The following is a 15356-nucleotide window of genomic DNA, read 5'->3' as shown; positions in this document are numbered from 1 at the left end:
CCGAGCGGAGCGGTAGAAACGACTCTCCCCCCTACTACCTGTCTCGAGCATCGAACTGAGAGACTAGTCTAATCGCGTACTCCGTGACCGAAGCTTCCCCAGAAGGCTGCATCGTCTCAGGATCGCCATTTTATGTGTTTGGCTCTGAGACTGGGACGGTGGGTGCGTGCGGTGCATACTACAGAGCGTATTCCGTGCATTATCTGCAAGATGTTACCCAAATACTTTGCGCCGGACATGTACAAGTAACGACAGGTGTTGGAGTGAGTGGATCGGGCAGCGAAGGCTCGGGCCGAAATGGTCCCGGAATAGTGAGCTGTGCGTGAGTGTGTTTTCATCGAGTTGTGCGTCGCACTGGCTTTTCACTGCTGTCACCGTTTGTTAATACCTGTGCCATTCGAAAACTCGGCTTTGGGTCAAATTACGGACGGCCTCTGGATTCCTTGCGACACCCTCGTCACCATCTACGATGAGTTCGCGCAACATACCCTCAGACAAGGTGAGTCTTGTCACTTCGTCTAATATGTCTACCGCACCCTTCCGCCTCCTCTTTCTGCTTTATCCTTCGCATCCACGCAATCCCTGGCCGCCGTTCGATATCTATCGTATAGTACGGCTTTACTTGCCCGTACTTTTTATTCACTATGTCATGATTACGAAATCGTCGGTGTGCGAGATTTTTCACGGATCAATGAGAGACATCTTCCCGCACGTATCGTTTTTTTGATTAAACAACGGATGTGCACCCTCGCAATACCGATATCCCTATCACTTATTTTTCTTCCCTTTCTTCGTTACGCTGTCTGTACCGCATTATCTTTCCGCTCTCTCTCGCGTCATATGCAGTGTTTCGTTTCAAATACTCGTAATAACAGATTTACCGAAAGTCTCGAGGTGCAAACTTTTAACGAACAGAATCGAATCTCGCGCGGTGACGTGTTATTATCGCACCGATACATTTTTCCACCCCTTGTTCGATCGATCGTCAATCGAAACGAGATTTCACGCTCGAAGGGTATACAATGACGCGCTCATAGCTTGGTAGTAAATTTACTTTGTTTGTACTTGTTTCAAGTACCGTCACGAGTTTACACCCGTAATTAATTAATGAATGGTTACCTTTGATTCTCGACGATTGTCTCTACTTACGACTACTACACAATTTCACGGATGCTTTTTTTTTCCCTTTTTCGCGTCAAGAGCTCACGCTGTCGGCTCGTTCAGCCTCCTAGTCCCCTGTGAATTAATTGTGTCGTGAAAGTCGTGACGGGACGTTCTCCACGCTTTGAGCTAGCTTTCCGGATGCGTCGCGTTTTTTTCCTCTTTCTTTCTTTCTTTTTTTTCTGTTTTACAAAGTTGTCGTCGCGCGAAGTGCACTCGGTAGCCGGTCAGACGAGGCTGTTTAATTGGTAGCAGTCGCATCAAAGGATAAATGCTTTGTGTTCGGTGGTTCTTCGTTCCCCTATCGATTCTCCTCTTCACCTTTTGTTTCGCGTCTCGATATTATTAAATCAACGAGCCGTGGTTACGTTGTGTAGAGCGACGCGGAATATCCGCGCGCGCGCACGTCGACGAAAGAACGACACCAGTAAGAAGGCCTATTCCTCTAAAAATACCCGCGCATTGAAAATTTAACAACATCGATGCCCAGTGGAAAACATACAAATCCAACATTGGCGGTATAAGATTATTTATTATTCAATTGATTATCAGGGTCGGCCCTGGGCCTAAACAGACTAGGCGGCCGCCCAGGGTTCTCCAAGGTCCAGGGCACCCATAAGACGATTTTGCGTTTAAGAATGCAAGAAGAGTTTACTTAAATATTAATTGATGTAAATGCAAATCTAAATTAGTTATACAAGCTTTAATGTTAATTTTATAAATCTCATTTGAGGTACTTTTTTTTATGTCATATATTTTTCGGAGCTCACCTCGGACCCCCGAGATCTCAGGGTCGGCCCTGCTGATTATGAAAATTATTCTTCGTGTTGCTCGAATCGAAGTAATTTCTATTTGAAATATTTTTTCATAGCGTGGATAGATTAAAATAGGACACCCTGTGTATGAAAATTTTGAAATTTATTTAGTGAAAAGAAAATCTGTTGTTCCTTTGAATTTTTCGAGAGTGAAAGTAAATATATTCTTGATGGTTTCCGAACTTTATAGCCTGTACGATTTATGGCTTCTGAACAGAAAAACGGTGTATAGGGTGCTTCTAGAAACTAGGTCGACTTGTGTAGGTATTTCGTAAGTGACGATGGAGAGAATTGATGGGGGATATGTCGTAAGGCTTAGCGAAGTTTTTTTTCCAATAACTATTTCAAGACTCGTATAAATACGCTTGCAAGGTAATAAAGTAATTCAAATATTTCAAACCATCGAGTAGCGTGTATGCATTTTGAATAATCTCGTATAAATGTTCACCAGTTACAAATATTTTGTTCGTACAATTTTGGAATAACGTAAGAAAGAAAAAAAGGGAAAGGATCAAACAGCAGTATTCCGGTACGGCGAGTTTTCAATTAAGAAATGTTTTCCACGGAGAATTGCGGTCCCCTAGAAGGTTAGTTTCGTTACAATTAATCGTGCAAATTGAAATTCATGGCGAACGTAGTATTCCGTTGGCGGGTCGCGAGAGTAACGCGGCCTTTCAGCCTCGTTTCTACTAAAGATACTCTATCATTTAATTATTTTACCCGTTGGTCGACGTTTTCGCGGTGAAACATTAAACAGCCAGTTCCCATCGAATCGAATGGGCGAGTTGATTTTCAGCCTTTCCACTGGTAAATGATTTCTGCTCGGAACTCGGTAATAAACTGTTGCCTTCATTCATTTCTATTCACAAGGATTTTTTTCATTTTTTTTTTCTTTTTCATTTTCTTCACTGGCCGGTAACGTCATAGAAATTATTCTGACACTGTTATTTCTCATTATTCTCCTTCGTACTTGAACCAAGGATGAATAGAATTGAAAAAGAACTACGCGACGTTAAGTTTTTATTGTTCCAGTTTGAAAAACAGTAAAAGAATCTTGATTTTTTATTGTAAAATATTCAGCGAAGAATCTTGAAAAAATGGTACGTGGTTTATCAGCGGTGGGTAGGTTGGAGGGTTGCCGAGCGAGGTCCTCTCGTCGAAAGAGGCTCGAAAAGAAGGCGTTTCAGAGCGGACCGTTTCGTCTCGACCGCGATCCATTGTCGTGGATATCGAGCAAAGCACGGTCAAGGTCGATTAAAGAACAGGACGGATACATTTCTTTTCTTCGGGGAAAGATGAGGGATCCGGGTATAAGCGGCCACGGACAATACGAGATGATGTTTCTTGTAACAAACGCGTACAATAAAAATCGTGACGAAAGGATGGTTGCTTCTGCAGTTCGTTTCGATCGTTCTGCCGTTCCTCGGCCACTGGGAATAGAAAGAGAGAAAAAAAAAGATGGAGCTGTCTGTTGGTATCAAAGAACGTCCAGCAAACGGATCAAGGCGAATCCGCTTTTGTGAAACGTTTAAATCGATATTTCACGCCTAGCTACGTTTTTCCTTCTTTTTTCGTACGCGCATGGTGTTGGTAAAAAGTGGGACGAATAATGATATTGTAGAGTAAGAATAATTACAACTACAAATATATGAATGTCTTCAAATTTAAGAAAAATTCAATTACGAAGTTCGGTTCAAATTTCGTATATCTGCAGAATTTTCTTTTCTAACTTGGAAAGAATTTATGGCTCACTTAGTCGAGTTGCTAGGAACCTGTGTATGTATACGCGTTCCTACAACGATCGAAGAGGTCGATAAAGTAAAAGGGGTAGATTCGCTCGTTTGCGCGAGTTTTTCCCCTCTATAACCGACGTTTGATGTTTCTTTCCGAAACTAGATCGAGTAGGAGAACGTTCGGTCATTCTCGGTACGAACAGCAGGCTTTTTGCGGCCAATGCGGTCAAAAGTTAACGTTACTCCATTGCTACTGCTGTCTAGCTTTTTAACCGGCCAGCTAGAGAGACTCGTTTCTGCTTTTACGATATATCGTGACCCAGTGAAAAGCGAGGGGCAGAAGAGGGAGGAGGAAGCGGGAAAATACGGGTCTGAAACGCGATTGCCGAGGCCAGCACCGCTCTCGATCTGTAACATATTATGGAACACGATCGACGCGTACCATTTCTCTAAACGGACTCAGGATCAAGGCAAACTGCATGACCGATGCGGGAACGAAGCTCGTTAAAAAAAAAGAAGAAAGAAAAAGGAAAAAACACAGCACACCCATCGCATGGATTTTTTCCATGCTGGTAGAATATTCTGAAAGCGATCAAGAGCTCGATCGTGCACGTTTTTCCTCCAGAGAAATCCGACCGTGTCACGTACCAATCGTAAAACCACATTACCTTTTCCTCCACCTCTCTCTGTTTCTATACTTTCCTCCCATTTTCTACCTTCCGAACGCGCTGCTTCAAACAATTAAGGGACTCCACGAAAGTAAAATAAATATCCGGCGAGAAATGAGACCCTTGTGTTTCACACGGTTGTATTTTTATCGAACCTCGAGCTTGTGACGCGTGATATGAATATTCTTTGCACGAAATCGATTGTTCATTCAAGGTACTCAGCCGATCGAAGGACAACCAGCCCTCTTTTATCGATTTTGTCATTTTTGTCACACGCTTCGATCGGTGGATTTTTACATTTAGCGTATCAAAAAAGGTATTTTGACGGATTTTTTGTTTGTTGTCGAAACATTCTGTATATCAATGATTCATTTATGCTCGCCATTTGGGTGAAGTTCCTTTTAGCAAGCCCTTTCAATTGACTTTAAAATCCCCAGGCAAACTTATGCATAATAGTCACGCGGGTAAATCACGTGGCGCGGAAATTCTTGGTTCATGAAAAATTGCCACCATCTTACTCTTCTAGACAACAACAATGAAATTTTAAATTCATCTAATCAATCACGAAAGTTCACCGTAGTGATGTATGTGGACAGTTCACTTACGGTATTTGTGAGTATGTATCATCTCGCGTCTCTTGTTCTCTCGCTCGCCGTAATCAATGGCAAAAATATCCAGTGTTAGATTTAGATTAGGTTAGATCAGATTATTTTTTGAAACTGTGGTTTTTTTGCTGCTGTAATAAAATTCATTCTGTAGAATCCAAAAGAAAATTTCCGCGTCTCTACATTAATGTTTTTCTGACTTACAACTCATGAGAAGTTTGTCTAATAATTTTTCAGTCAAATGGAGGGGGGTGCAAAAAGGAACTCTTACCCGCCATTCATCTTTTCATATTCCTATTCATGTGTGTTATAAAGTAATATATTCAATTTAATATCTGGTATACGTGTCCCAGGATTCGCATGCCGGTATCCCTTTCTCATACCGTAGACGTCAAATATTTAATATATAAGACGACAAGAAGCAGCTCGACGAAGGTAGTTTTTACATAACAATGTTGTATCAACGTTTACGTGGCGGATAACCGCGAATATACGACCCTTACGGCCTCCCTCGAGAATACTCGGTGGTCTCCCGTGCACTGCACTCACGAAACTCGTCTTGAAAACTCTTCCCCTCGCTCCGGTTCTATTTTAAAAGGCTTGTTCTTTTACTTGCCGGGCTAAACACGTGGTGTGTTTACACGCGTACTACGGAAAGAGCTCATTAATGGAAGCCCGGTGGTCACGGTTCATAAGGAACCGGTCTTGTTTACGTACGAAGCAAATAAAAATTACTCTTCGGCACTCTCGATTGAAAGGGACGGGTTTAGGTTCGTTTGTCGTCTACATAAATATTTTAACCCTTCGACAACGAATGCCAGCGTAGTCGCGTGTACGACGAATAACAGGATCAAACATGACCCAATATTTTGTAAATATATATTTGCAAGTACGTTTTAGCCTCTTTTGTTACGAAGGAAAATGTATGTCAGGGGTAGGAGAATGTCGTTCGGGTTCGAGTCGGGATCCTGACCTAAATTGACCCGAATCGAAGCTCGTCAGCTCCTATATTTATTGTACGATTTAAGAATCATTATTCTTCTTCTATTCTAATTATTACAGTATAGTCTCAACTTGATTCAAGACTGGGTCTTGGAAATCACGTGAAACGAACTAGTTACGTGATGTATTATGTGTAAAACGAAATCGCTGTATCATGTTTGGAATTGCATTTCAATTGTTCATCAGCTGTTTCAGCAGTTTTTCTTCGCGTATCTTTAACGTCATTCCATTTACCTCGTGATCAGACACTTGTCTATCAATTTGTAACAGTGTTATGATATTATTATTCATTTTTGATATCTTTAAGCTCGATAAGGTTGATTGATAATTCTTAATCATTTCGTTAATTATATCGTCAAAACTTCAAGTATCGATCTTTAATCCGCAGGCTTCGAATTGAAAGAGAAATTGATTAGAAAAAAAAATAGAAAAGTTTCTTTTCGATCGTCTGATCGAGCATTTTGTCGTACAATAGCAATTGTCTGGCTATGCAAATTCCATGAGTTCGATTCTGTGAAATTCATGATACGTTAAGCATACATCGGCGGGCTATGTTCGAGCGATTGCATCAGGAGCATATTCTCGTATCGCAATTGCCAGGTCGATTCGTTACCACCACAATCGGTGGACGATGGACAGGTGCATAAGCAACTGCTATTCACGATCGTTTTCGAACGCGATAATATCCGACAGTGGTAACACGTCGATATTTCTGCAATAACAGACCGTACCATCGGCCATAAAGATCGTAACAGATGGAATACCGTAACCGGCTGACAAAAATTCTCCATCTGTTTCTCTTTGTACCGGTCATCATTGGTAATAAGGGCGGAATTAAGTAATTATATCGATACGACATGACTCCACCTTTAGAAGGAGAAACGTGAACCAGATGTACAGTTACGTATCTAGATTCAATTATAGGGTTTTTACTCTATAAAACTACTTTTACAATATTACGTTGTTCTATCATTTAGGAGTTTCATTTAAAATTGAATTCAAATTATAACTGTCCATTGTCCGAGATTTATAGCAATGCTTCTTCTCTAACGGCAGCTATCGAAGTAACATGACCAACGTTTATGTTTCTTTCAGATAAAGATCGACTGAGCAAACACCAGATTATTTCGTTGTTCACACTTTTGTTCCCTTTTTTTCGTCGGCACATGTATAATCATATATTACATTATATCCAATGTAGACATAGTAATAATGATAAATATGTATATGTATAAATATGCTAAGGAATGTTGTGTCCAAGTTTCAACAAAGAATATCAATATTTGACCAAGTTATGGCGATATGAAGATAAAAAGTTAATAAAATTTTTTCGTTTCATAAATTACGTTTCTTGTTAATAACTCAAAAACGAAAAAAGCTACAAAATTAGTTCAAATACAAAAAGACGCGCAATGAAATTCTCTACAAATAACAACCTTCAAAATAAAAAAATCGAGCGAATATAGTTTGAAGAAACAAACGCCAGGAAAAGCGCCGCGGCAATTTCCAAAAGAATGCCGTAATTTTATCCTTTAATGGTAGTAGCTATTAAAGATAAAGATCAGTGTTCGGCTATGTAAACAGAAGATCATATTACGATTCACGTTTCTGACCATTCAGTAAGAAAGAACATTGGCTAGAGGCGATTTCTTTTCTCGTAAAAGGAGATTGCGTTACTTGTGTTTCTTTCTCCTATTCGCGCGAGACAGGAAATGTTGTCAAAGCGTTCTTGTGCCGAGAACAAACACGGGTTATCGCTGTTGTACTATTAATTACTTAAAGTTTCGAAGCGAATAAGCGATAATGATAGAGGGAAAGCTGAATAGAGAGGTCAGAGGATTGATTCATTGCGATCCCACGGAAAATGCTAACTGTAACGACTGCGAAACAGAGGAGGGAGGAAAAGAGAAAGACAAAAGGAAAACGAAGAAGCTAGAAGGAAGCATTGTGCGAACAAAGAAGGTGGATAAACTAACTGAACAAAGACTTTGTGTCGGTGCTCTTAAGTATTGGAGACACAGCTCGAATATTTATCGAACTTCTTCCTGAGAATATTTTTATCGAAACGAATTAGAATTCGAATTTTGTAAAAATTTCATTGGATTTAAACAGACACGTCATTAAGGTCAAGAATGATCCAAGTTAATGGTGATTAACTGAAAACGTTGAATTTTGTTTTCAACTTAAGTAGCACATCGAGTACTACGTTGGCATAAAAAGTACTCGAAAGAGGAGCATCGAGAACATTTTTAAACTGAACGTGTCGATCGTGCGAACTTTCACACACACGATATTACACAACGGCATCGTCGTTAGTACGCCAGGGACCGATTCGATTGTACGTTAACGGCGAAACGAGACGATATAACGTTTTCATTGCCACAATTCCACGGAAGTTTTGTGTTTTTTTTTTTCTTTTACGCTTTCGTAAAAGTGTACCTGACCGCGTACAAAGAGAAAGTGCACGGACTACTTGTGCCGTTCTTGCGAAATCCCGATTCTCGTTAAGCGACCGGTCCGTTTACTATACACGATTGTGAGTATTATAGTAACCTTTCCTTGCCGGATATCGCGAAAGACTTATATCAAAGCGTTAATATTAGGTTTGCAACTAAACTCGTTACAAATTGAATGAAATTATTAGGTACCATTTGAAACGATAATTTCTCATCGTGTTTTCAATTAATGTCATACCGGTAATTCTAATTATAATTATAATTAATGAGATAGAAAGTTAGCTGGCAGATAGAAAAGTATGCAAGGTATAAGCAAAACTTTCGGTCGTAAAAATAAGATCTAATTTTGCCGCGTCTTTCCGCGAGGTTCTCGTTTACCGTCGAAAGTCGAAAGCTTTCTGTTGAGATAGCCTGATTTTCCTTGCTTCAACAAATATTACCCGTACGGAAATTGAGTAGTCTTTGTTCCGTGGTCGTAACAATAGACCGAGTCGCAACGGCATAACCGTGAAAACAATTGTCCAACACGAAACTGAAAATGTTACCGACGAAACGAGACACATTCTACATCCACGGTTAAACATTTGTTTGTCGCGAAAACAAAGTATCGCGGTGGCTGCTTCGCTCGGCTTGTAAAATGTAATTAAGGGAACGTTTAGGGAGTAATTTGCGAGCAGAATATTTCGTAATGCTGCATCTCGACGTTTAATCAACTTCCAGGCTACCGTTAACTCGCTAAGAATGTTGCGATGAAATTCCTTAAACATTATTTTGAATATTTTACTCAATTAATTATTACGCAATGTGGACAATAGAGTAATAGATCTTCGATACGGTACACGTACATAACATATGTCACTTTAGAAGCGTTAGAAATACACTCTTCGGTAGTATTACCTTCACCCAACCCCGTTCACTTTTAATCCTTTTATTCTTGTCCCATTTTCTCCATAATCCCAATTACCGCAGCAACTTTACGAATCTATCGAAACGGATCGAAGAGAACTAAAATAGAACACGATTCAGTACTCGCTAAAATAAGTACTATTCGAAGAATTAATTTTAACATTTGCAAATGGTGCAAGTCTTTCAAGGTTTTCGCTCAAGTTCCTTACAGATTTACCGCTCCAACCATCCGGGTATAAGTTGACCTTTCAGAAAATAATTTGATCGTTCCGTCTACGTTTGAGGTTGATTTTACCAAATTCTAGTTCCCGGAGATTAAAACTGGTATAATATTGAAAGTTTGGTTCAAAATACTTCGGTCTGTTACAATGTTATGACTTTCGAGTAATCCAAGCAGTCTGTCAAATTAATTTATGCCTGTTTAAATATCTAAAGTCTCGGGTATTAATGAGGTTATTTTCGGTATCTTCCGTCGAAAGAAAGATATTCGTTTCGAACATGAAGTCTACGAAGAAATAAGATCCATTCACTTCCGGGATAGTTCAATTAATTAAAGCGTTTGACCGATGAACCACAAGAGATACTGCCTCGAAATTTAGCCCACTAGTTTATGCGGCCGATCCTTTCTGTCGGTACGATAATTAACATGTTGTCTTTAATTCGACCCACCCATGAGTCATGGTCCTTCCGGTAGGGATTATACGACCAGTCATTCTGTCGGCCAGTTGTTTCTTTTGTACGAGTCGTTTATTGAAAAAGTTTCTTTGAATTAGATCTTTAAGAATATTTATATCCTGCTACCGGGCGTTTCGCTTCCCTTTCTATCCGAACGAGAAACAAAGTCTTTAATAAAATTATCCATCGATAATCATTTAATAAAGGAACGCAAAATCACGGCGGGAAATTATGAAAAAGAATTATGAGCCGCAGAAGATAATCATCGATCCGGCTGGCATAATCCTATAAGACGGAACCGGATTAACCTCGAACGGTATTTGTAGAGGCTCGATCGTACGTACTCGAAGTACCGTTCGCGTATACCGTAACAACGTGTTGTTATAGTGTAGTAAGTAGTTCGTCGAGTCCCGCTTTCATGCTATGGAAAAGTTTATCCAGGACTTGATGTTGCAACCACTCGTCATTTACAGTTTAACGCTTCGCTTATTCCTTGAGAAAAATAATGAAACACCGTGTACTTGGTTGTAAACATTTAGAGCCGGTTCCGCTAGAGGTACTTCAGACTGATAACCATAAGACGCATACGGTGCGTCGCCATATGTATCAGACAGGACACATAAGGTGCGTCACCGATGCATCGCGTAAATATGGCGCGTTCTCAATCCGGTACGCGTTAATACAGTTGAAAAGGAATGAAATGTTGGCTGACAATCGGTTTGCAGGTATTAAATCGTTGACGAGGTGCCCAGCAAACTAGCCAGTTATCGCGATGGACCGTTCTGGCGGAACGTAGCAGTAATACAGGTTACATAGGCACAGGGAGAGCCATGCGGCCACATCCTGCGGCCGGTATTCATGGCACGCTTTGCGATTCAAATTCGTTAGACTAATGGCTGGACGTGTCGGCGAAGCTCGCTCAATTTCGTGGCATAACGGCTAAAAGTTGTTCCGTCCGCGTGCGTAGCCGAGAACGAGCCTGAATAAGGCTAATTTATAGACGGCAGTTTTAGCAACCGGTTAAGTTCCCGTCACCTTGGAACAATAAACTGAGAAGGCTCGTGTCGAGGCATTTCGTTGTCAGAAGTTTCGAGCGTTAAACACTTCATTCCCGCTTGGCCGTCGGTTTATTCTGTTTTTATTCGTTTTACCTTATTACAAGGTGCTTTCTATGAAGTAGGTACGTGAAAAAAAATTGGCAATCGAATGATACAATCAGAATTCATGAAATTTATAAATCGAATCGAGGTTCCAATTCGTCGAAGAGCGAACGATTTCATGCTGACGCGAATTTCATTCGTCTGTCTGCGAATCCTAAATTCCCTCGAATACTCAGCAATCGTGCGAATTGCCATTTGATCACTTGGCATTTGATCAGTGCCTCGTCGTTCTCTCTTTATCGAGCATGTAATTGGAGCGGTTCCAAGGTTACGGCTGTTTTGAAACAGCTTCCTTTTTCCGTGGAATCTTGTCAAAGCGAAGAAAGCAACATGAACGAAATCATTTCCTTCCCTTTTCATAAATCCGGATGATCAGTCCCAGTGAATCGGAACGGAAATACCGCGATATTCCCAGCCATTAAACGACCATCGAGAAGCGAGAAGGTCCGACCCGATCGAATCGAACGTCGCGACGCGCAGGCCGAAAAATTATGCGCATAACTAACAGAGCCAGCCTTTTTCTCGCTCGCGATATTCTTCGTTGAATATTGAGCGGCATAATAAGCCCGCTGGAAGCGAGCGGTCCGGTTCGCTCCTGCGGAAGATTCGAAGGTCCTAGAAAAAGGAGTCGCGAGGAAGCAGCTACCGACGCGAAGGCATCGTAGACGGGAATAAAGGAAGAGGAAAAGAAGTGGAAAAAAAGAGAAGGAGATTGGTCGAGGAGAGGAAGGTTGAGAAGCAGAAGAGACCCGAGGCATTAACGAAGAAAGCTTTCCGAGCGAACGGTTAAGTTAGCCTGGAATTTATGGCCACGCCGAATCAGACGTGAAACACCTACGGCGAAAAGAGGAAATCAATTCGAGAACCCTCCGACTGGTTCTGGCTGGAACGGAAGTCGCGAATCCGACTGTTCCCGCAGGCGAACCCGTACTCTATCTCTACCCTTCTCTTCCTATCCCTTTTCTCCCGTTTGTCTGTCTCTGATGGACGACGTAGAGACCACGAGAAATTCCCGTGTGATCGTTAGGAAAAAAGAGGATACAAGTCACGAGAAAATCAGCCACAGTCAGGTTTCTTTGAATCGCAAAAATTACGGCCTTATGATCGCCGTTTCGTTCGAAACGCTTTGCGGAACATCGATTATGTCGCGAAGATTACCATCCGGAAGAGAGTCTTCTTTCACTTTGTATTTACTTTGCAAAATAGAAAATAAGTGGCATTGGCTAATCAAAAAGTAATATTAAAAAGTAAAATATCTCTAGAGATGTTTAGGAAGACAGTCTATGCACGGGAGAGCGCACGTAATCGCATCTAGGCGACACGTCGATGCGACATGCCGGAAGTGAACCAAGGCGTCCCTAACGGAAAAACGATTATCTTCACGGTCGGATTAACGGCAAGCCTATTTGCAAGAGCGGCGATCCTGGTCGGTATATGTAGTCGAAGCTGCAAGCGAAGGAAATTTCACGGAATCGCGATTTTTCCCTCGAATTTCTGTCGAATACGCCACCTTCGATCTTCTTTTCGTTCAACTTGCTACAGATTTAATCGTCGATGTCGTCAATGTAATCGTTCTAGAATCGATGAAACGATTTTCAGAAAATAAAATAACGTTTCCGAAATGCCTAAACGTTGTACGATATCGAGGCTCGATATATTCGCTAAATTTCCTTATCGATTATATCCGTGGGTCGTCGAACCCCGTTAGAAAAAGGAGACACGACCGCTATGAATTTCGCGTAGGCGTTTCCATAGGCGGAATTAGCCTACGAGAAAAACTTGCCATATTCTTCCACGTCATTGTTTAACCATGATAAACGTTCATAGCGATTCTGGCAACATAAACACTGCAAAGATATCCCTGATTCAGTATTTCTCGAAATCCATACGTTCATCTCCAAATAGACATTCCTGTCTCTTTTTTCTACTCCACCCCCGTTGCGTCTCGTATTTTTTCCTGGTTGCTCGTAAATTTTCCTCGGTATTTTTAGCGGCGGTATCGAAACAATGGCCCCGTTTCACCGGCGTTGCCGTCGTGCACTCGGCTTTTTCGTAAATTCGAACCATTAAATACGGAGCCCGTATTTACGGGCACATCCGCGATGTGTCGGCGCGTTGCATCGTGTATCGAGCTATCGAGAATCGAATCCCCGGTAACCGATGAAACTGTCTTCTCGTGTCGGCTATTATATTTGATGGATGAACTGGAATTTCTATGTTACACGCGATATATTGCAGTTTACAAAGGATAATAGAAAAACCGTTCAGAATTATAATATTCAATACTACTTCTCAGGAAAGAAAGATAAACTGGTTGAGTTTTGAGGCGATGTCGTTCTAATTGGTTTCTGAAAAACGACCAGGAGAAAAGCAATGTTTGACGTCATTTTTCAAAGACACGAGGCGCGAGAGTTCATCCGCACACGCGATATTATTATCCCGAAGATTAGAGGCGTGCAGGCCGCCAAGAATAGCGTCGAAAGTAAATTGATCGCGAACGTTTTAGCGCGATGCGTTTCTTAGACGAGCAAAGTGCTTTGCCGTGTACTAGCCAAGGAGCTTACTTTTCTTCGCGAGCTTGTGATAATAGTGCATTATAACTTAGCTCGGGGTGCATTTTTCTAAAAATTGCCCTGCTTGCCATGAATTGAAAGGGTTAACACGTTCCGTGCCACGGGTACATCTATGAAATTTCTTGAACATAAAACATCGATTAATCCGTGTACATATCCTGAATATAATCACGATTCTGCGTTACTCTAATTGCTCCCACGGTTATCGGCTAGAATCCCTTAATTAGTTTGTTAAATTCTCCGGCGCGTCACGCGCATATCGATAACTGCACCTCAGACGAGCGTGCTAATTCGAGATTTCGTACACTTGATGCTTGGCAAACAGAGCTGGTATTATGCAAATCTGTTCGATGTAAACCGGAGATTCGCGGCAGCGTAACATCATCGCGAAGGAACGTTCGCCACAGGCGACAGAATGACCCGGCTATGAATTTATCGCGGATGAATTTCAGCAATATATCGACGATATATGAACGATTAATTTCACGATACATTCTATCAACGGCTCGCATTGTTTTCCAACGAATCTTGTAGCGTATCATCGACCCGTACAATGAACGTGCTTGTCGAGTAATTAAAAATATTCTAAGCAATAGATTATAGATCTCATACATTTCGACTCGTAAATTTTTATCCGATAAGTTTATTTATAAATTGCAGCGCCAACTCTATCCTTGGAATCGTTTAACCAAGGATATTTGTTAAATCATCATTTTTAACTTCCTTATCTTTTATCTCGCGACTGAATGTCAGCTCGATGATACAAACATTGTATCATTACTGAAAAACAATTCAAGAATCGATAACGTTGGTAATTAATACGATGGTCGTGGTATGTTTGCTGACATTGTTATTCTTTTAACAGCAAATATGATTTGTGCGATTCTTTTTCTGTTTTTTATACGACTAACTGCAGTTCGTTGATTATTAAATTTTCCAAATACTAAATAGGAAAGATTACTATTATTAATGTAATGAAACTGTTTAATAGAGTTTCGTGAACGCACAGTTTATTAAGACACAGGTGTAAGGACCAAAGTTCCATATAATGAAACCGATGACGATGCTAGATTCTATATGGGAGGGTCTGCGAAAAAAACCCATAGTGCGTAAAACACCAAGCAACTTTTCCAACAAGATAGATTAAAGTCAGAGGGATTCACTCCCTCGACCTCTATCGATACATCATACTTGATCGATTATACCAGTAGAAATATGATCGATTATCTCCGCTTTCTTTATGAATTTTTTAATCAATCATGCAACAAGAATATTTCGTTATAATCTAAGGTTTATCTGAACGATCGCGAGAGAATCAACGCGTTTGATCAAAGAGAATCAATACTTGTTTTCGATTACAACCCCTATTGATCAGAATTAAAGTCGATCTGTAGAGGGAAGAAGAATCGTCTGACGGGTAAACCACAGTGCAGGGAAACGGAATTTATTTAATTAACAATCGTCTGCGAATAATTAGCTCGTTGAGCGTCGGCCAGTCGGACCCTAGGAAAGAAGAGAACTCTCCCTGTATCGGAGAGGTTTTCTGCCGGTCGTTAATTATCCCCAGGGAACCGAGGCAAGAAACGACGCCGGGTGAAAGTG

The 15356-nt window shown here is 41.0% G+C and overlaps 1 protein-coding gene across 1 annotated transcript in view; it reads left to right on the top strand.

The window, feature by feature from the left end:
• The first annotated feature begins 63 nt into the window (after positions 1–63).
• LOC114873287 (ubiquitin-like protein 3) overlaps positions 64–15356 on the top strand; it is a 56842-nt gene continuing 41549 nt past the window's right edge. The window contains exon 1 of the mRNA XM_029181465.2: positions 64–499. Within this exon, the coding sequence (XP_029037298.1) occupies positions 470–499 (30 nt within the window). The 5' untranslated portion in view covers positions 64–469. The remainder of the gene's footprint in view (positions 500–15356) is intronic.

This window comes from Osmia bicornis, chromosome 4 (genome assembly GCF_907164935.1).
Source record: "Osmia bicornis bicornis chromosome 4, iOsmBic2.1, whole genome shotgun sequence".
NCBI lineage: Eukaryota > Metazoa > Arthropoda > Insecta > Hymenoptera > Megachilidae > Osmia > Osmia bicornis.
This window is presented reverse-complemented; position numbering and strand designations above follow the sequence as displayed.